The following is a 22,112-nucleotide window of genomic DNA, read 5'->3' on the forward strand; positions in this document are numbered from 1 at the left end:
GCAGTCTTTAAACTTAGCTAGTGTATATGTTGTCTGAGTCAAGACTGAGCCAATTGCCTATTACTGGATTCCTGCTCAGTGGAAGGGGGCATGACTGTAGTGATTCATCTTGACGTAAAGTAAGCACCTGCAGGTGTAATCAGTTTGTCACATCTGTCTTCTGACTAGAGAGTTTTGTTTCTGCACACTAAATTCTAGAAAAGTTTCTGGTATTTAAATTGGAGAGTTGAATCCTACCATGAACCCATTTGGGTTTTTTTATTTTTATAATCTTGGTTAACAAAAGATGGAGGTTGCTATCTATACAGGAGTATTTATATTCTTGTAGGTCGTGGCTTCAATTCCTTAAGTATCTAGAAATCATAAAAGACATAGATATAGTCTACCTAAATATTTAAGCCAAACATTTGTATGCTCACTTCAGACTCTTCTGTTTGCTTATACATTGTAAAATCTGACTTACATTTTTTTACTGATTTTTTTTTTTTTTTTAGGTTAATCTTTTAACAGTTCCCTGTGTACTTCTACTTGACATTGATCTTAGGCTGACTAGAGGCTAAGAGCGCAGCTTTTTTAGAGCTAAACTGAAATTCAGTTTCAGTAGTTTAGTTTCCCTACTGGGTTGCTATTACACTTTCTGGTTTTATGTGAATAAAGTTCTGCACCGAAGGGAGAAGAGGATGCTAGAACAGAATCTGTTCAGATTAAAAAATACTGTTGTTTTTCCCCCCCTTCCCTCTCACACTGTTTTCACCTTCTTAACTCATAGGTCAGTGATAATTTTGGTTAGGAGTAGGGTTTTGGAAATAATGAGATTTAATACAGAAAAAGGGATTATATTAAATGTTTTGCCTAGTTAAACTGATATCATGTCCTGTATGCTTTGTCATAATGCTACTTTTTTTTTTTTTTTTTTTTTTTTTAGGTTTAGTCCGTATTTTCGAACTAAGGAAAAACTGTTCCTCAGTTCATTAACGTATAGCAATATGATTGAGCCAAAACAGTGTTTCTGCCGGTTTGATTTAACAGGCACATGTAATGATGATCACTGCCGGTGGTGAGTTGTTCTTAATTCTGCTCCCTTGAACTAAACCTCTCTTTTAGATGTCTGACTCAAAGATGAAAATAGGCATGCTTTACAGTTCTTTAAAAGGTGTGGATTTATGATCCTATGAACAAATTCTAGAGAAGAGTGTTATTTTTAATATCTTATTGCAGATACCTGTTTGGTTGGAGAAAACTTCTTTCATCTAAGCCATGAAGAAAAGAGGCTTCTTAGCAGTAAATTTAGAAAAGCAGCATGCACTGTTAGAGAATATTTTACCTTTTGGTTGTTCTGTAATTCAGACAGGACTCCTCTTGCTTTATAGCGTAATTTCAGACCATCATGGACCTCAGGTAGTGGTTGGTACTGATAAGCACACAAGAAATGTATTGTGCTGCTACCCAAATTAAGGCATGTACTAAATATTATGTGATTATATTAAATACTGTTGTAGTAATGGAATTCTAGTTTTTTGTGTAAATACTGGGTAAGTTTGTGAAGCCTAATGTAAAATTATATTAAAAATAGTTTTCTAAACAGTGTTGCACAGTGTATTTAAAGAGCAAACTCCTATGAATTGTTCAGGAATACACTCAATTTGGAAACATCTAACTACTGGAAAAATACAGTTGGAGTGGACTTCGGCTTCCCCCCCCCCCTTTTGGTGGCAGAGAGCTTTTTGGATCAGCTTTTAGCTGTTACTGTCAAACCATCATTTGAGTGGTTTTAAGTACAAAATAATACCCAGTTTTTATAATTACCTTCTTTGACCTGCAAAGTTCTAAATACTGTGTTTTTGTGTGTGAAACAAGTTTGTAGAGGCGTATTTTTCAGCGTAAAGCTATAGTGAAATAATGAAGACTACGATTAAGTTCCTTATGCAGGCTTAAGTTTAGAGAAGACCTAGACATATTTAACGGAAACTTCAAAGCAGACTGAAGTGTTTCCTGTGGGCATTGTTTTCTTTATGCCTCACCTGAGCATATACTAACACTAACTTCCTAGTTAAAAGTCTTATTAAATTTTTGTTGTGATAAATCTATTAATTGCTTATTTGTTTGTTTTAGGCAGCACATGAAAGACTGCACTCTAAACCGTAAGCAGCTGTTTCAGGATATTCTGTCTTACAATTTAGAGCTGATTGGCTGTTCAGAAAAAAGCACTGATGAGGAAATCGGCGCTGCCACAGGTTTTTAAGAGTCGTTTTTCACTTCTGTATACAAAGATTCAGTTCTGAAGGGAATGGCTTTCATTAAAAGCTGTGGGTGCAAGGACTTTGATGTAAAGCAACGTATAAGATACAGCTGTATGAAAAAATAGGTTTCTGCAGTTGTCCAGTCCTTTGCAGTAGGTAGTTACCTTGATGCCTTTACAGGAAGGAAAGAACATTGATCTGTAGAACATTTAACTCAAAAAAGTATTGCTGGGATTCAGAGTACCGGGGAGCAGTGGGTGTGTAGTCTTTACCTCTCCCCTTCACTACTTTTTGTAACTGCTGGACTGGCCTATTCCAGCAGAGCTGGACTTTTGTAACAGTGCTGTTGCTGTGTAGGACAGAGTTGCTAAACAGGATTCTTTCAGTTTTTCGTTTCACTGTTCTCGTATGTTAGAATGCCTTACCTCTTGAAGCAGTTAAAAGTTCATGAGCTAGCACAGTTTGTGCTAAACTGCTGTTAAGTTACAGTGTATCCATTTTCATTTATGTGTTTACCCAAGATACAAATATTCTTGTTTCAGAAAAATATGTTGAAAAACTTTTTGGTGTAAACAGAGACCGTATGTCAGTGGACCAGATGGCTGTTCTTCTGGCCAGCAACATTAATGAGAGTAAAAATCATGGTAAGTACTTTGGTAGATTAAATACAATCTAGACTTTTGAATCATGTAAGTACCTTAATGATTTTATGAACCAAGAATATTTTTTGTTGCTGCTTAGTTTATATATCTCAGTATTATAAATTCGGCTGTGATGGTAAATTAAAGGCAGCAGAGCTTGCTTTAAGGCAGTGTGGTTTTGGAGTCCAGTTTGGAAAAATGACATACGTACTTGAGCACAATTGATTTTAAATAAGTAGTGTTGACTTATGCACTTGTGTTGCACCCACAGTATGTTTTTATTTAAAATCTTTATCAGCAAAGAATTTTAAGCTTGAATACAGAAAAGTAAACCAGCTTCTTCTACTTTGCTTGTTTATAGTACCTCCATTTACAACATGGAAGGAAAAAAGGAAATGGAGACCCAGGTACTGGAGAAAACCTTCGGTAGACAGTAGCAGCGGTGATGAGGAACATTTCACTGGACCTACCAAATACGGTAATCTGGATGTGTGGCACCTGTTAAAAAAAGAGCACTGGAAGAAAATATCTACCAGCCTCTCCTCAACACCTGATTTTTCAAGTGGTTCTTAAGACCAGTGCTTTGTATAGCTCTCCATTTCCTATTTCCTGCATGCAAACTTTAGTTTGCATAAATCTTTGGGAAAAGTTTGATCTGAATTGGTTGTATTTAAGGAAAAAATACCTAGCGTATAATGTGTGACTGGATATTAAGTCAGAATTTCACTTACCTGTTCTTAAACAGAACATATGGAACTGTTAGAAGGTTTCAGCTTTGCCTATATACCATTAGGATTATTTTTATTATTTTTATTTTTTCTCCCAGAACTACAAGTAGTAAAAGTTCATGTGTCCGATATCTCAAGTTTGTACAGAATTAGTATTTGGTGTTTAGGTCAGGATTTTAAAAAAGCTACCGTTAAGCGGCTTTTGAGACTTAGAAGTTTGCTGGAGCATCAGTAACCAGCCAGTTTTTCACATGTGAGTCATGCAAGCAGGAGCTTTAGGATTTGTTAGCAAATCCTGTAAAAAGGTTTTTTTTAGAGACTCGGAACTGAGGCAACCTTTTCTTTGTCAGTTACGTCTATTTCCTAGTGCTCCCTAATGAACTATGTTAATTGATGTCCACTGAAGCAGCCTTTTTACCACTAAGGATTCTTGTGTTTGTGTTTGAAATAAAAACAGTTTTCTACAGACTGTGCAGTTCTAAGTTTTAAAGGATGTTGAAATAACCGTATTTTTCTCTGGTTAGTGGTTGTACTTGAAATACATAAATGCCACCCCTTGTGTAAATTGTAATCTTACAGGTCACTTCTATTTTGAAAAGAAACATTTAGAAAAATACTTTTTATTATCTGCAGCCCAGCCCACAGAAAATAAAAAACAAATTCCAGATCTTGATACTGTGGTGACTCCAGATGATGTCCGGTATTTTACAAGTGAGACTGATGAGATTTCCAACCTGGAGGCAAGTGTCCAAGAAAACCCCAGTGATGTACAGCTTTGGATTAAGCTTGCATACAAATACTTGAATCAAAATGAGGGGTAAGTCTGCTACGTTTTGGATTTGATTTTGTGCTTTCTTGCTGCTGTGATTGTTTCCTTTCAGTTCTTAAAGAGCTTTCTTCAACAATACCACAAATAATTTATTACTTAAAAGCAGATTAAAAAATAGATTAAGCTTCCTACTGTATGCAGTGTAGTATGCAAGTAATAAGTTACACTGATGCTTTATCTTTAGGTAGGTTCTGATTCAGAACGGAAGTTGAGGGAAAGTAGTGTGGGAGAAATATAAGTTCGCATTTGAATACTGCACAATCTAATGTATTCCCAAGATTACAGTGGAATGTTGTACTTCCAGTGATAAAGTAGTGAGCTAATAAACTCAAATCAGTTTCTCCTTGACGGGGTGAATTGTTGGAATAATGCTTGAAATGAATTTAATCAGAAAGCTTTCTTATATGAACAGTTCTGCTATATGGTTTTATCCATCTAGAAATGTCCCAGTTGAGCACTCAGTTTCATGTTTTATAGTTTTTTAACTTTTAGATTTCCAAGTTTCTTAAGTCTCTGTTCCTTTAAGTTATTCCCTAGGATACCACATTTTTATTGGCAAGCAGATCATTTCAGTAGGAATTCTGTCATGATGGTTTCATTCTAGAGATGAACATTGATTCTAATAGTGCTTAAGCAGCTGCAGCAGGGGGTAAGGGAATGGAGAGGATCAACTCTCTTTTTAAAAGCCCTGTGAAAGATGTAACAAAATACCTTATTAGCTGTATCAACAGCTGCCTGAACACTAGAAGGGATAGAACTGGAAAGGCCAGTACTTAGAATACCACTAGCAAGTGGCAGGGCGAGAAGAGCACACTTTCTAAGTGTACTTGGAAAAAGACCAAGAAAAGAACAGAGAAAACCTGATGGAGACCAATGCACCCTTTTCTTAAAACAGCTACCTCCTCTATTCCCCCCTCTCCTCCCCAGTACTCTGAAGAAATGGGGTTGTTCAGTAGGTGGCAGTGGTGATAGAGGGGGTTGGGAAGTCAGTTATTTTGAGTTAGTATTTTATACTTAGTTGGTATCATCTCATGATAGAACTCTCAAAGTAAAATCTCCTTTTATAATGGTTTAGAGGCACCAAAAACCTGCATGACATGCATAGAAACAGGGAATAAAGTCTTATATTTAACTGTAGAAAGTAAATTAAATACCTAACAAATACTCCAACTCACTATACCAAGTCTTTGAATTTTCTGTTAAAGTTTTAAGTCTGTATGATGTAAATGCCTTTATATGATTGTAGCTTGGGACTTCTGCTTACAGACGAATCTTGCTCATTTTCAATTAAATTAGACTTTTGTTTGAATTGGCACTCTTTTCCTAGGAAAGTTGTTATTTTTCCATGCATTATAGCTACACCTAATAATAATAATCTTCGAAGAATGAAAACTTAATGAAGCTTGGAAACTTTCGTAGTAAAGGACAGCACATGCTAAAAAACCCAAACTGACACTTCCATTCTAATAATAGACATCCATTTTCATATTTGATACTGTGTAAGTTGTCATGCTAACATAGTTGATACGGAGGTTTTAATTTTTACAGCTCATCGTCTGAGTGTTTAGATTCTGCTTTAAATGTTTTGGCTCGAGCCCTTGAGAGCAACAAAGAAAATGCTGAAATTTGGTGTCATTACCTCAAACTCTTCTCAAAAAGAGGAACCAAAGAGGAGGTACAGGAAATGTGTGAAACAGCAGTGGGATATGCTCCCTCTTATCAACTCTGGTGGACAGTAAGTGAAGGAAAAAAAAAGCATGTGAAATGTTCATTAAGTGTGCCCTTTTTTTTTTTTTTTTTTTTTACTGCTGAAAACTAGTAATATGCCAGGGAAATTGTGAAAGGAAGAACACTACAGCTTTTTGAAAACTCAAAAGTTGCTCCAAAAAAATGAAGGAATTCAAAGTTCTGTTTGCAGAATACTTGTAGAAATTACCGGTTTTCCTCAGGTAATAAATTATTTTAAATCAAGACGTGGCAGTTCTTATTTTTTGTTATTTGAGCTTGCAAATTTTTTAACTATTTGATCATTAATATTTAAACAATAGTTTTTGAGGTTTAATGTGAAAATTTGCTGTGAGGGAGCAAAATATGGTTCATAAGGTAGTGAAAGACATCATCCAAAGTTTGTGATTCACGTGATTTCAAACTTTACCAAAGAAGCTTTACTAGTATTCTGATTATTAGTATGAATTAATTCTTTCTAGTTTTTGAGCTTGGAAAATTCCTTTGATGGAAAAGACTACGTATGTGGGAGGATGCTGCGGTTCCTAACAGAAGTGACAGGGGGAGAAGAAAATAGAAATCTTGTGTCCTTTCAGCTACTGGAGACTCTCTTGTACAGGGTTCACTTAAGCCTATTTACGGGAAGACATCAGAATGCTCTTGCTCTGCTGCAGGTAACTTCCAGGTTCCCACCCCAGTATTTGTCTTCATACTTTCAACTTGATAATGCTGGTGACTGAGATTGTGTCAACCTCGGAAGGAACTATTTCTTCCTTTATTTGCTGAAGGAATTCTCCTAGAGACTTCTTTTGTGAGAGATGATACCATTCTAAAATTTGGATATATCTTTGGGGTTTTTGTTACTTATTTTGCTTTGCTTCGTAGCTAATAGTCTAGACCATTATGTTTTGAAATAATTCCCAGGGAATTGCTTTACTGTTTGATTTCTGGTAAACTGTAGAAGTGCCTGTGGCTGTGTTGCCTCAAGTACTCAAATATTTATTGCTACAGAGATTACCAAACCAGTCTTGGGAAAGAGCATAGTATGCTGCTACCTAAAAGGATTGCCCAGTTCAGTCGTGGAGTTATCTTGGGCTTTTATGGTGATTTTAGACAGAATTTAGGTCACTGTTTCTGTGCTGTAGACAAAGTGGTGGATAAAGGTGAGAAACGGAGTGCTGATGTAAGCCCCTGCTAAAAGTGGGAACTGCTGTAGTGTCAGTTTCAAGTGCATTCATTCTTACCAGCAGATGGCACGTGTGGCTTGTTACACCCTGAAAGGTTCCCAGTTCTGTGGTTTAAGGTTGTAATGCTTTTGTTTTTTTCATAGCTGTAGATTAAATAAGGAAGTGTAATTCTCCAAAAGCTATTCTGAATGCAGCAGTACTTATAAATGTATCTCTGAATGTTTGACTGAATAAACAAAAAAACAAAGAGAAAAAACTCAATTTGTGTCAAATTGACATGGAAATCCAGCATAAATGGGAGAATAACATGTTGGTTTTTCTTTTTCCCAAAGCATTATAAAAAAAGTAAATATTTTTTCTATTAATTTGAAATGTGTAGTTGAATGTCTTGGGGAAAGATTATTTAACCATAGTTAAGATAATTTGAATAAATGCTACTTCAGAGTAAATAGCAGTGTGTCTCTGAAAACTTGAAAGAAAATTCCTGAAGTAACTACTTGGCAGGCTGAATGAGTGAAATATTTTAAAACTTCAAGTTTTGCCCATTGCAGGGCAAGTGTTCTGCTGAATTTTGCCCGTATTTGCGTGTACTTTCATTCCTGTGAAAGTATATTCTTTGATCATACTACATTTATCCAGAAAAATGTTAACACGTTACTACCATGAGGTTCTGTTCTGTTTTAGGAACAATTGTGTTTAGACTTTTGTCTGATTGCATACTGTAATGATTTTTATGTGGGATCTGCCAGCTTAACTAGGCTATTCTAGTTTTGCCTGTGGCTGGTAGGAAAATTTGAAGCAGTATCCCTGTCAGTAGTGTTTCCAACAACAGTATGTCTAAAGTGTGCTTTCAGGAGATTTGAATACCTGTAGCTTAGTGGCTGAATAACTAGAACTTAAAAAAAACCAACACCCAACAACAACAAAAAAACCCAAAACCAAAACCCAAGAAAAAAAACCAGAACCCAACAAACAAAAAACACTCCACAAAATTGCAGTAGGATATAGCAAGCTCAATCCAACTTGTAGATGTATTCTCTAGAGCTAATTACTTCTATGTAAGTGGAAGCGATTGTCTAAGAATTAAGTAGAAAAATGGAGCATGTGTTGGGAGGTGCATGTTTTCAAAGTCTGCCTCTGTTCATTTTTCCAAATAACAATCTTCTACAGTTTTTCTGAACCCCTTAGTAGAAATGTGATTTGAACACAGTCACGTTCACATAAACCAAATGTTGTGATTGATGTAAAGCGTTCCTGTCTTTTCTGTGCAAAAGATTTGAGAATGTCGGAACTTATTCTTCCTGTTTCCTTTTCTTATTCTTGGATCTTAGGTTTTTTTTATGGCTGAAATATAATGTATTTCTTTTAATCTTTACAGAATGCTTTAAAATCAGCAAATGAAAAGATAGTATCAGAACATCTTACTGTAAGTGACCGTTGCTTGGCTTGGCTGGCTTACATACATGTAACTGAATTTGGCATTCTTCCAGTCAAGTTCTATGATCCAGCTAATGTCAGTCCTTCAAGAATCATGCAAAAAGAGCCATTCTTAATACCATGGAAAACAGTTCAAGATGTGAAAACTGATCCTGATACACTGTTAGCTATGTTTGAAGGTAAGATTAAAGAGGTAAACTACTTAATACATTACTTGTAAATCAAGAAATATTATCTAACTTCTGCAGTTTCAAGGCTATGCGATATTGCTCATGACTGTTAAACCATTGGGATATTAATCCATTTGATTTGTTCAAAGTAGTGAGGGAAGTCCATTTTTTTGAGTGGAAAGTGAGTTAGACTCGCATGCAAAGCACACAGACTTTTTCTCTGAGTTTTTTGCCTGCGGGTCAAAGCAGTAGCTTTTTCTCTTAACTATGATACTCTGGCAAGGTAAAGACTAGTGGCTTATGACTGTCTGACTTGGAGCATTTTCTTGGGCTTATGCAAGCATTAAGCTGAGCTTCTGTTGTTCTCATACCTTCCCTCCCCTCAGTGGGATATGTTTATTGGAAAGTTGCTTTCCTGGAAAATTAGGGTGTTCCCTTAAAAGAGACAGAGCAATGCATGTGTGTGTCTTCACTCAGTTTAAATAGTTTTTTTTTTTGAGACATAAAATAAAAATACTAGAAGAAATTGAATTCTTGACTTGTGCTGCCAAAAGCAGACTTTATAATAGCATTTATAAATGTCAGTACTGAATGTGTTAGCCAGCAGCAGTATTGAATTGCCTCAGAGAATGTATCTGTGCTATAGGTGGTAATGCAGTGTGGAAATACTCGGGGATGAATTGAGTGGCTCAGCTGTGGAAGAGAAGGAAGTCTAGCTATGAGCAGAGTTACATTTGCTTGAGGTCTAACACTTGATTTTACACTTTTTTTGAAGATGCGGTCAAAGCATGTACTGATGAAAGCATCGAGGCTGATGAAAGAATACCTGTCTGCTTTCCTCTCTACAGAAATATGCTAGCTTTGCTGAAACTTCTGGAAAGGTAAGTTGTTTCAAGACTTTTTTTAGCTGGAGAACGCAATTCTGCTTTTTTGAAAACTTACATTTACTTTTTTTTAAAGGTGGGAGTCTGCTGCACAACTTTGTAGATCTTTATTGGAGATCTGCCCTAACAACTGTCAGCTCTTGGGGAGTTTGGCCACCTTGTATTTGCAGATGGAGCAGAGTGACAATGCTTACAACGTGTGGGTTGGAGCTTTTGAGAGGAATCCTCAGAATGCAGAAATCTTTTATCAGTTGTGTAAATTCCTTGTTTCACAGGTAATGCTCAACTCCAAAACTCATTTTGTTGGTCTGTCGGCTTTATAAAGTTTGGGCTTTTGATTACTCCTCACAATACTTTTGTAATGTCTAGTATTCCTTTATAAAGATGGGAAAAATTGAGTTGATAAGATTAGTGACATGATTAAAGATAGTCAAAGGAATGACATGAAATAACAAAGTTATAGCTCAGATTGTTATAATTCATATTTAATATGCTTATTAAGAATAACTTATACTCACCGTAAACCCTGTAATATGTTTTGAGCTTTTATCTGCTACCTGCTGACTTGGCCAGTTAAGACTTGATTCTTGAGAGAATGAAGACAATGGAGCATTGCAGAGATAGACACAGCACTTGTTTGTTTATTGTGCTTAAATTGTTCTTGTAATTTTCAGGTTGATGTCTGATCTTAGGTTTTTTTTTCTTTTTAAAAAATAAAACCCCAAAACAGGAAAGGTCAAGCAGTGTTCTTCCACTGTTGCAAGATTTTCTGGAAGCTTTTGTTGAGAATACATGCCAACAGCATGGTCCCATGGATCTCTTAAGGTGCACTTACAATGTTTTTTGTATTTAAGTTTCAATAATATTGGCGTTGTCTTGAAAAACAAGATGGTCTTGAAGTTCTAAGTATCGCTATTTTTAGCTTGGCATGTTCTGCTAAAACTTCAGTTAATTATGATTTGGTAGTTTATAAGGTTTATACTTGTTGTTTGTGTATGTACACCAAACTGTAAAACCACAAGCATTTAAAGATGAAACAGCCAGCAAGTCGAAAGTCTGGATTTGGGCAATGAAAATCATTCATGTATGTCAAAATTTTTTGTTTTGTTTTGGGAGGTTTGTTCCCCTTCCCCAAGCTAGGAGCCTAAAATAGCATAACTAAAATACTAGATTTAGAGACATGCAAAAGATCTCAGTCCAGAGGTCCAGCATGTTATTAATCAGATTATTATTGCTGCAAAGATACAGGTTCATAGCTGGCCTGCTGATTTTCCACTTGTATTTTAGCACGTAGCTGCGAGACTTCCTGAAGTTTTGAGATACGCAAGTTCCCTATAGTCAAAATGAGTGCCTCTGAAGGCCTTCAAAGGGAGGCCTTCTGTGCTAAAACTTACGCAGATTAGGCTTTGAAGTGTTTTTATCTCCAAGTCAGGTGTTAGATTTTATTCCTGCTTACATATGTTTGCATTAAACTTGGTAGTGGGAATGCGGTTTAGTTGACTGTATGTAGATGATTGTACCTTAATTGATGTATTTTACGTGGAGAGAGGGAAGTGTGAGATACAAACTGACATTTAATTTTGTACATAATGAGGGACTACGTACTTTCTGTATTTCTGTGTAACGCTTTCTGTATAAGTTGTGTCTGGATATAGCTAAGTAAAATATAGGAAAAGTGCATTTTTTTTTATGTCCCATGAACCGGATTTAGGAACTGAATGTTGCATCCACATAGGACTCTTCATGTAGAGAAATATTCTCATTTAATACTACTCTTTTCTTTTGTAGATATCTCTTGAATTTTCCAATGCCAATTGAATTTACATCACCTGTCTATAAAGAAGATCTTACAGATGATGTTGTGAACCAGCAAATCCCGTATTTATGGCAGATCTACTGGTGAGACTTTCTGAAGTATTTCTGAGAAACAGCTATTGGGTCTGAGTAAATTTCATTTTCAGAAGCGGAACATTCATTATTTGCATAAGGGTATATCAATTTGGGTTCTTTCAATAAGTGATCTGCCAGTCCTTAGAGAACCTACCTGCCTGCTGCACAATAGAGACAATTTTGTGGAGCTGTAAATTGCACATTAACTTAAATTCTCCACTTGAGAACTCTTCCAGGAACACTTCCCTATGGGAACAGTAATAGGGTGTTCATCTCACATGATCATCTTGCGTCTTAATATATAGGAATGTGCATTGTTCATGACATACAATGCTTTTTAACTTTTAATATAAACAGTTTGTGCCAGTCTCTTCACGCGAGTTTTGGTGAAGCACTGGATGCCTATGAAGCAGCTCTGGGGGCAGTGATGCAGCAGGAAACTGTCCAGAACATCTGGCTGGAGTAAGTTCTTAATGAAGGAAAGTAAATCAGTTTCAAAGCTATTAAGTGAAGGCTACCAGAACCATTTTTTATTCTTACTTTTCTTTTTCTTCCAGTTACCTTGTTTTTGTCAATAGCAAAGTTGTTGGATCCAACAACCAAGTTCAAGAATTCAAGCTTTTTACTGACCTAGTGAACAGATGTCTGGTTACAGTCCCCACACGATACCCAATTCCTTTTAGTGCTGCTGATTATTGGACCAATTATGAGTTTCATAACAAGGTAAAAATGTGTCTCTGGACAGCTTTAATTAAACAGACTGATGACCTTTTATCAGGTACCTCTAATTTACTTGTTCAAATACAGCACTAGTAGTATATGAACATTGAGAGCTAGGAATTGGTAGAAAAATGAGTATCCGAGGAGAGTAGTGTTCTGAGAAGAAGGGTATCTAGCAGTGACCTTTTGAATAAAGGGTGTGTAAGTCAAAAAAACTTCATTATGGCATGTTTTAATATTGTGAATACAGCTGTTAATGGCAAGCTATTCTTTCCTAGAGAATGGGGAGAATGTGTAAGGGAGGGAAGAGATGGTTGAGCAAGAGGTGTCTGCACAGCTGTAATACTGGCAGATGGAAGCAGTATTTAAGCCGTCAGTTTTAATCATAGAAATTACAGTGGTTGAGAAACAGAAGAAAGTCAAAGTAGGTTGAGCAGTTAAACAGAATAAAGCTTGCAAAAATTTTGGGTCCCGTTTTGTTAACATCCGATGCATTTCTCTTTCTTCACAAAATGCAGGCTGGAAGGGCTGAAATAAGTGGTGTTAGCACTAGTTAGTTTTTATTACACAGAATGATTTCTGTACCCTTGAGGTTTGTAGATCATAAGGTTTGTAGATAAGGTTAGTAGGTGGTAATTCACTGTAGTTGTAATGTTCATAGGTTTTTGGTCATAGTTTTTCATTCTGCTTTTCTAAGCAAGATCAGACAGCTCTAAAGTGGATTAATGTTCATAATTCAAATTCTACAGGTAATTATTTTTTATTTGAGCTGCATTCCAAAATCTGAACATTCCAGAACCTTGGAACGGTTTTGTTCTACCATGCCTGCTAATCCTGGACTTGCACTGAGGTATGTAAAACTGTTTGTAATCAAGACATGAAGCTGGTTAACGTAACTACTGGTTTCTGTGCAAGACATGCATGACTTGCTTTCTACTACAAAAGCTAAACAATTCCTCTCTTATTACATGTTGCTTGAGGCATAGTGTATGACATCATCTTTGTTGAATTTGACAGGGTTCCGTTGTATTTACAGAAAGATTATAATTATGCAGGAATTAGCTCTGCATTGCGCGTGAGTGCAAGTGGTCAAAAATCCAAGTGTGTAGAGAAATGTCAGCTATCTATTAAAATCTTGTTGGTGTTTAATGAGAAGTATAGTTCCAGCATAGAACAAATAAAGCTGGATACACCAGTGAATAACAGTGTTGTTACCTTACTGCTTAACTTGACATTTATTTAGCAAAGGTAAACCATTCTTAACTTTCAAAAAAATCTTAAGGGAAACAAAACCGATTCATGTATTGAGTATCACACCAGTTCTGACTTGAGCAGGATTTCAAAATGTAGTCTTCCAGGATTAGCGAGTCCCTGAATTACTGTATTCTGCATGGAGCTCATGAATGCTTGATGAATGATTTTGAAAAGTCCCCAGACACTTACTGTTCATCATCAGCAGTGACCTGAAAGAATTCAAAGCAAGACTTGAAACAAGTGTGTGTGGTTGGGGGCATGGGGAGAGTATGACATGCCTGCTTTTGGCACACAGAGTTGAATGGCTGCATTTTAAACCAGGTTACGATTCTGTCTAGATGGAACTTGCAGCTTCCTTAGAAAGTGTTGCTACTACCTGAAATGGGTGAGCAGAACTGACTGAAGAGTATCTGCTAGCCACATGACTCTCAAAACCTGTTTAATCTCCTTTCAAATATACACTTACCTTGTGCATGCTAAAAATTGATCTTGCAATGTGTCAACATCACATTTTCTCTCTGATTTCACACTTCTTGGTTATTCTCTGATAGTGTATCAACTTTTTTGGTTTTTTGTTGTTCTGAGAGAGTGTTCAATCAATGCTGTATATGGTGGCTTGGGTTTATTTTCCTGTTTGCAACTCTTAGCTCGGATTAGGTGTAATGTATTTTGTGTAATGTGTTTGTGTCTTTGGATTGCTTTTGTGTTCCCAGTGATTAGAGCAGTGTTCCTTTCTCATGAATGCCTTTTACAGAATGCTTCTGCAATACTGGGAGGAGAGCAATGTTCAAATTCTGAAACTGCAAGCCAAGATGTTTACATATAATATCCCAACATGCCTGGCCATCTGGAAAATGTAATGCAACAGTCATACATCTGTTTTCATAGATATTACTTTTGTTTATAAGGTTTACATCACAAAGGTAAATCTGAAATGTTCTTCCAATTGGGCTTGTATTGGAAGTCTCTTTCATTAGCTTATTACTTAAACAGTAACTGTCACAACGGACAGAGGTACTGTCACTTCTTTAAAATGAGGAATGGAATCTCCCTCTTGGGGAAGCTTATATGAGTGGATATTATACAGATAAATATGAATGATGTATTTACAAGTTGCATTTTTAATTCAGTTATTGACTTCTGTCTCCCCCTCTCTACCCCCCTCTTTATATATCACAATAGCAGTAATCTCCATTGTCCAGTGATGCTGAACTGATCTTTTTCTTCAATGTTTGTTCATAATGTGGGAACCACTGAAATTTCTTGCTCATGTAAGGTTGTTTTTTAAAAAATGGCTATTTTTATCTTTTCACTGTAGATTAACATCATTGGAAGTTAGTTTCTTCTCAAGGAATTTTTAGTTACATTCCACAGTCAGTGTTCTGCCACTGTGGTGTTTAAAATGATTCAAGAATAAATATTTCCATATATTTCTTTTCCTCAGAGCCATTGCTGCGGAATGCTTTCTAATGGGACAAAGAGAAGTAAGTCAACACAGCTTACTAAAATGAGTAATTACAAAATTCTGTAAATCATACCTTGGCTTTATCTAAAGCAGTGGTCAGCTCTTAAACCCAAGATTTCTGGATAGTTTAAGTACTCTTATGTACAGTGAAGCATTTGCCTCAAGTGTGAGAAATATGTTTGGCAGTCAAAGTAGAATTGTAGAATTATATCAGGAGTACTTGTGCAACCTTGTTGTGCTGGACTTTTTGTGCTGGAAGATACTAATGGCTACTTTTACAAGTAGTTCGAAGCGTGGGTATGTAAAGAGTTTGAGTAGTTCCTAGTCCCACCAAAGACACCAGTTCTTTCTCTCCAAAAATAACAAGTATACTCATTTGTACTTTGGAAAGGGAAATATTTTCATCACTCTTTATACAAATACGAGAGTTTTTTTGCACAGCAAGTGAATCACTTTTCAAACAGAGTGGATCTTCCAGGTATTGTTGCTGTCACCGTCAAAATACTCTTCTGCTTGTGTTTGGTGGGGAGTCCTGGGTTTGCGACTCACCACTTGGTGGTGGTGCTTGAACTTCTCTGCTGTATCTGGCTTTGTCATCCATATAGCAGTTGATTCTCAGCATCCTTTGGTTTTGAAATAGTATTGAAGCTTTAGCTGATCCATAATGGGTAGTATGGCTATTGTTAGATTCACATATGAAGTATTTTCTTTCCTTTTTTACTGTTCTCTAAAAGGACAGTTTTAAAAAGAACATTCTCCAAACAAACAGTTACTTGGTTTGTAAGATCAAATGGTTCACAGTCAGGAAATACCAAAGGCATGGTTGCTTACCCATCCTTAATTCTGTCTGTGTTGATGGTTTGGTGTAATCTGTAATTAGTCACAGATCCCTGCTTCAGTCATTGTATTAGATGGACTTCATTTTAAGGCCCTGCCTTTTAGTCACCAGTGGGGCTGATGACTTAAAGATCTCTGCTTTGTGTGGTTAGAAAGTTAGAAAAATGTATTTCATATGAATCAGAGGGTTCTTAAAACAAATGAACTAAGTGGATGAAGGCATATGTAGAACATTGTAGCTGGATTACACCTAGAAGAAATCCTGAGCTTTTCTTCTGCAGCTACCTGACTCTATGGTGTGAAGTTAAATCATTTAAGTAGGTGCACATAGAAAAGTTGGGGTTTTGGGGGAAGGGGGGCCAAGCCTTAGTTTGGGGTGTTAGTGAGCACTGACAATCATTTATGCAAATCAGTGACTGTTTCAGTTAGCAGTTTCTAGTAAACAGGTAGGATATTGAGTTGTGATTCAGATTCTGGATTTCCTGTTCCTGGAGAACCCTTAATTTATTCTCTTCAGGGGCCATGTAAAGGTTTGCTAAAATGATTATAAAAATGGGAATTAGTATTTAAAATGTCAGCAGATACCTCCCCTAATGACTCTGATTCAGGTTGGTACTTCAGATACTGTAGTTGAAGGAGACTTGAGTAAGTTCTTGCATTAAACATTTCGGTCCTCTATTTCCACCAATAACACAGTAAAACCATTTTTTCTTTTTAGAGAGTTGCAAAGAAGCACACTGACTGTGAAAGCATAGATAGGTAGAAGGGTCAGAATTAAGGTCGGACATAAACTTGCCTTTGTTTCTAGTAACAATTTAACACTTGTAAACTTTAAAAAAAAAAAGGATTTTAAACGTTGTTTGCAGGAGATTTTTGTGCTTCAAATCACTCAGTTTGAGTCCATGAAACTGCTGACTTTCCATAATTGTTTTTATTTTACAGGTCCATCATTTATATCAGAGAGCCCTTCAGAAGTTACCTCTATGTGCAACACTGTGGAAAGATGTAATGTTTTCTCCTTATGATTCAGTTTGAGGTTTCATATAAATTTTCTGCATATCCCATATCCATAGATGTGGTGATGCTCAAGCTCTGGCTAAATCTTATATCTGCTTCCCCATCTCTTACAGCAACTCTTGTTTGAAGCGTCAGAAGGAGGTAAAACTGATAACCTGAGAAAACTAGTTTCCAAGTGCCAAGAGGTTGGAGTCAGCCTAGATGAGCTTTTAAATTTAAACACTTGCAGAACAGAAAGCAAGAATCACTGAACACTGTGTACGGTCAGCCATAAGTCCTATTAAATGCCAAAATCAGTTGAATGATTCTCCAGGCTGATCCAGGCCTAAGATCTGTGTTAAGGCAGATGAGTATTGCTGAGCATATCAAGTCTCCAGTCTGCTTTCCTTGAACCTGGAAACAATTAACGTGACCCTCCTCTGGAACAATGAACTCCCTGTCTGGCCTTGCTTCTGGGCCCTGCCAGATTCTCATAACGTCATCTACGTAAGTATAGTTACTCAAAATGACAGACATTATTTTTTATGTTTTTATTTTCTCTCTTTTTTTTTTTTGTTTGTTTTGTTTTGTTTTGTTTTGCTGTTCCTCATTCACTTGACACTCTCACTGATGCCTGAGAGATCTGTGTTTGGGATTAATTTACTTGGCTGTGTTTACAGTAAAAAGCAAGTAGTCCATCGTGGGGTTTTTGCTTTTTTTAAAACCTTTTTTGAGACTTTCATTACAGGATTTAAAACAAAAGCAGCCGCTCTTAAGGAAAGTGTAACTGCCGTGGCCACAAGTATGCTTCTTGCACTTGAAGGCTCTAAGACGGTTGCTTACTGCCCATTTCTGCATTGGACTCACGGCAGAGACTATTAGACTTGAAGATTAAAGAAACTATTGCAAATGCCAGTGCATCAGAACCTAAGAGTGGTCAATTATGTGCAATTTTTTGTAAAGAAATTTTAATTTATAATAAAGTTTAACAGTTTAAAGAAAACTAATATTGATCTGTCTTGTATTGGTACTACCGTGTAGAATTACAGAGAGGTTTTACAGAGGTTTTCAATACAGGCTGACGACGTTATAATACGTCTGTTTCTTTTGTTATTTCGAGGTTGAACTACCTGTTGTGGATGTAGAATAACTACATCTCAGTAGGTGTCTTTCTCTTGCCTCAGACACACACCTCTATGTCCCACAACAACTGTTCCTGTCAGTAATACCACTTCAGTAACGGAAAGTAGTTTACATTTTGTCCTTTTCACCTTTAATGAAATGAGATGTGGTTTACGAAGTCACTACATACATGCACACTGCAGGGATCTACTGCCACTGAACCAGCAATGGGGCTGTTTACCTCAAACATGAAGACCATGTCTGGCATCTTCATAAATCACCCCTGCAAATGGTACAATCCTGTTCTGAGATGATTTGGCACAGATGGGAAAAACAGGTAGAAAGCCAACTGGATGCAAAGTGGTTTGTGCATAGGACTTCCAGTACCTTTCAAAAACCCTTACTTTCTCTGAAGTTACACATGAAACAGCTCTCAAAGGAGAGAAAAGTGGGAAATACTGGTTTCATCTGGAAGAATGGAGGGTGATTCTGCACTTAAGGCTTTTAGACAACTCTTACTGTGTAACTCATGCTTAAGTAAAAAACTTCCATGGTCAGGATTCCATGTTGACTCTGCAGCCACTGTCAGAAACCCATTAATTCTTGATTGTAGTAGAGTGGTAGCCTAATTTCATCCAACTTGCTATATGGTACAGCTCAGAATGAAAACATGAAGACCATAAAAAGTGCAGCATTTTTTTTTTCCCTTAGAAACACCTCGAGTCTGGTCAGTGTCTTTAAACTTTACCAGTAACTAGTTCATTTAGTGACTGCTGTTAAAGACTGTAAAGCTTAACCACTGTCAAGGGTTACAGCACTTTTCAGGCTGTTTTGCATGTTCCCTAGCTTAGGCTTTTCTTACACTTGGCACTGTTACTCTGCTACCTTTTTATAACATGGTGTGGTGTCTCTTTCTAAGGAGAACTACAGCTTTATGTTTTCCTCAAGGATTAATCACAGGTAGTCTGCCTTAATGGCTTCTCACATACTTTGAGACAAGGGGAGGGGGGACCAAAGCCTCACAATGCTCTGTCTGCTCATACTGTTTTAATTAAAATGCTCTTGCTTTATATGTGGGCTTTTGACCCAATTTGTTTGGGTTGATGGTATGTGAAAGTGGCTCATCATAATGGGAATTCTTCATCTGGGAGCTGGAATGAAGAACTATGAGGAACCTGTCAAGTCTTTGAGCAGCACAAGCACTTCACTAAGCAGGAAACAAAATGTACTGGTGGGTAATGGAGAACAGCCAGGAATGATCTAGTGCTTCCCCAGGTCTGCAGTTACTGCTTACTCCTCTCCGTGCTTCAGTATGCCAGTAGTTGGAGCATTCCCTTTAAGAAACAAAGAAGGTGGTTTCTTTCTGTCATTTCCAGAACTTCATGGAACATCGCCAGGAAGAGGGAAATTTAACCAAGGCTATTAAATTAATCTTTGTATTAGTCTTTTAAACCTGCTTGAGAAGGGAAACGTACTGTAGGATTTTTAACACAAAACTATGCTGCTACATATTCTGTGCTTGGTATGGTCACTGGGTGAATAGTGATTTATTTAGCCTTAAGTCTTTCTGGAAATGAAGTCTAGGTCTTTAATAGCGAAGCACCAAACTACTACCACTATGCTATTATTCATTTCCTGGCTCTTGCAAAGACACAAAACAAAACACTCAGCTGCATTTGTTAGAAGAAAAATAAATTGAAATCATTTTTTGTCTAGTACCTTCAACGAAGATCTCCATTAAGATAATGGAGTTGGGGCTGTTCAGCCAGGAGAAGGCTGTGTGGAGACCTTGTAGCAGCCTTCCAATATCTGAAGGGGGCCTATAGGGATGGTGGGGAGGGACTCTTCATTAGGGACTGTAGTGACAGGACAAGGGGTAATGGGTTGAAACTTAAAACAGGGGAAGTTTAGATTGGATATAAGGAGGAAATTCTTTCCTGTTAGGTGTTGAGGCACTGGAATAGGTTGCCCAAGGAGGTTGTGAATGCTCCATCCCTGGCAGTGTTCAAGGCCAGGTTGGATGAGGCCTTGGGTGATATGGTTTAGTGCAAGGTGTCCCTGCCCATGGCAGGGGGGTTGGAACTTGATGATCTTAAGGTCCTTTCCAACCCTGACTATTCTATGATTCTAGTGCTCATCAAGGCAATGATCGTGTTATGGGCTGGTGCACTTTTCACAAAACTTAAGTTTTAACCTACCTTTGTTAGAAGCAAACATGCTCTCTCTCCACAACTCCAAGGTGAAGGCATGTAGGAAAGTGAGTGCAGAGGGAAGCAATAAGGGGGTAAGCAGAAAGGTTTTAGAGAACTGTTAAGACATTTAGATAGAAATGCTTATGGAGGTCTTAACCCTTCTGCAGTAACTGGGACTTGCATTTTCCTATCTTTTTTTTTTTTAAAGTTTTGGGATAAGCAGTGATTTTCCACAAGACATCTCAGTTGGCTCAAAGGATGAGCCTATTCATTCTTCTAGGCCCCGTGGTTAATTGCAGTTTATGTAGCAATATTTAATGGCAATTAGCAGCTCTTAAAAGCAGATGTAGACCCCTTTTCATGTTCTGCAGGCCCCGTTTCAGGTGAAAGATTCAAAAACTCATAGTGGTGTCTTGTGTTTGTGTATAAAACTTGTAAAAGATCCAGGAAATTTTGACGTCACAGGAATGTGACCTAAAATGAGCAAGCGTGCAGGTTTGCCTGATCTCAATAGCAGCAGAGCTACAAACCTTTCAAGAGAGGTATGAAGAGTTTGGTAGAACTAAAGAGATGTGGTGCAAGTACACAGGAAGCTGGGAACATGACACAAAATAGCGGCTTTAATGGAACAAGAGCAGCCAGCAAACTTCAGCCCTACTGTATCAACAGTCCATAATTAGCATGCTGTAGGCACTGCCTGGGCACCTCTTGTTCTGCTGCTGAGCTCTTGGAAGCCCTCCAAAAGAGCCTCTAGGTTTGCAAGAAGCTTGGTGCACTGTCCAGCTTGCGGTTATCTTTAGTTCTTGCCAGCTGCCCTGCCACCTCCCGTAAGCGTTGCTCTCCTGGCACATTGCTGTTACGTTCTTATAATTAGAGGTCACTACCTAGGGGACTCCTTGGCCATCTGCAAATGAGACAAACCAAAGCTCTCACACTGTGACTCGCAAACTGTCCTTCTGCGTGCTGCTAGAAATAACTGATTTCCACTGAATTGTATTAATCTCATTTCCGTCACGCTGCTTGTGTTTGGGGCCCTGGTGCCTCCCATTGCCCAAAGCATAAAAATGAGAAAAGCACCAAGCTGCTCTTATTGCCTGGGATTGTGAGGCAGAACCCTGTGATGTCCCTTTCCCTTCAGTGATTCATCCACACTGACTATGAATAGCCTGCTACCTGTTTTTTTCTTGAGTACTGATTTGGACAGTACAAGAGACATTAGAGCTGTCCATCAGAACCTGACCAATCTTAGGTGTGTAAGTGGATGCTGGTATTACAGATTTCATAGCCAATTTTATATCTAATAGCCCACTTAATGGCCACTGTGATGTTGTTGCTCATACCAAGTTCTGAATGTGAATCAACAATGTTCCCCTGCAGCAAAGGTGGCCAAGAGCCTCCTGTACTCCACTGGGATGAACACTGGCAGTAGGTTGAGGGAGCTGATCCTACTCAGCACTGATGAGGCCACACCTGTGTCCAGGTCTGGTTCCCCAGCATAAGAGAGGTGTGGAGCTACTGGAGAGAGACCAGAGCTGCCACAGAGAGAATGAGCCTGGAGCACCTCACATCTAAGGAAAGGCTGCAAGAGCTGGGACTCTTCAGCCTGAAAAAGGCTTGGGGGAAGATCTTATCAATGTATACAAAATGAGGGTGTATAGAGGATGGAGCCAAGCTCTTCTTAGTGGTGCCCAGTGGCAGGGCTAGAAGCAGCGGGCACAAACTGAAACAGAACATTTCGGCCAAACATCAGGAAGCACTTTTTTAGTGTGAAAGTGGTCAAGCACTGACACAGCTT

At 37.7% G+C, this 22,112-nt stretch overlaps 1 protein-coding gene across 4 annotated transcripts in view; it reads left to right on the top strand.

Moving 5' to 3' along the window:
- ZFC3H1 (zinc finger C3H1-type containing) overlaps nucleotides 1-18,006 on the top strand; it is a 39,959-nt gene extending 21,953 nt beyond the window's left edge. For 3 of the 4 annotated variants that reach the window (XM_061367994.1, XM_061367995.1, XM_061367996.1), the window contains exons 17-35: nucleotides 926-1,057; nucleotides 2,113-2,234; nucleotides 2,783-2,884; nucleotides 3,243-3,359; nucleotides 4,243-4,426; nucleotides 5,987-6,173; nucleotides 6,646-6,837; nucleotides 8,729-8,966; nucleotides 9,733-9,838; nucleotides 9,918-10,116; nucleotides 10,572-10,666; nucleotides 11,630-11,740; nucleotides 12,089-12,193; nucleotides 12,289-12,454; nucleotides 13,201-13,301; nucleotides 14,460-14,561; nucleotides 15,150-15,189; nucleotides 16,950-17,012; nucleotides 17,138-18,006. In XM_061367994.1, coding sequence (XP_061223978.1) covers nucleotides 926-1,057; nucleotides 2,113-2,234; nucleotides 2,783-2,884; nucleotides 3,243-3,359; nucleotides 4,243-4,426; nucleotides 5,987-6,173; nucleotides 6,646-6,837; nucleotides 8,729-8,966; nucleotides 9,733-9,838; nucleotides 9,918-10,116; nucleotides 10,572-10,666; nucleotides 11,630-11,740; nucleotides 12,089-12,193; nucleotides 12,289-12,454; nucleotides 13,201-13,301; nucleotides 14,460-14,561; nucleotides 15,150-15,189; nucleotides 16,950-17,012; nucleotides 17,138-17,275 — 2,500 coding nt within the window. In that variant the 3' untranslated portion in view covers nucleotides 17,276-18,006. Of the gene's footprint in view, nucleotides 1-925; nucleotides 1,058-2,112; nucleotides 2,235-2,782; nucleotides 2,885-3,242; nucleotides 3,360-4,242; nucleotides 4,427-5,986; nucleotides 6,174-6,645; nucleotides 6,838-8,728; nucleotides 8,967-9,732; nucleotides 9,839-9,917; nucleotides 10,117-10,571; nucleotides 10,667-11,629; nucleotides 11,741-12,088; nucleotides 12,194-12,288; nucleotides 12,455-13,200; nucleotides 13,302-14,459; nucleotides 14,562-15,149; nucleotides 15,190-16,949; nucleotides 17,044-17,137 lie in introns of all 4 variants that reach the window. The other variant, XM_061367997.1, reaches the window with a different exon arrangement.
- Nucleotides 18,007-22,112: the final 4,106 nt, after the last annotated feature.

Source organism: Neopsephotus bourkii, unplaced genomic scaffold (assembly GCF_033783945.1).
Source record: "Neopsephotus bourkii isolate Nb327-2 ecotype Australia unplaced genomic scaffold, CSIRO-AGI_Nbou_v1 NB_1423, whole genome shotgun sequence".
NCBI classification, from domain to species: Eukaryota; Metazoa; Chordata; class Aves; order Psittaciformes; family Psittacidae; genus Neopsephotus; species Neopsephotus bourkii.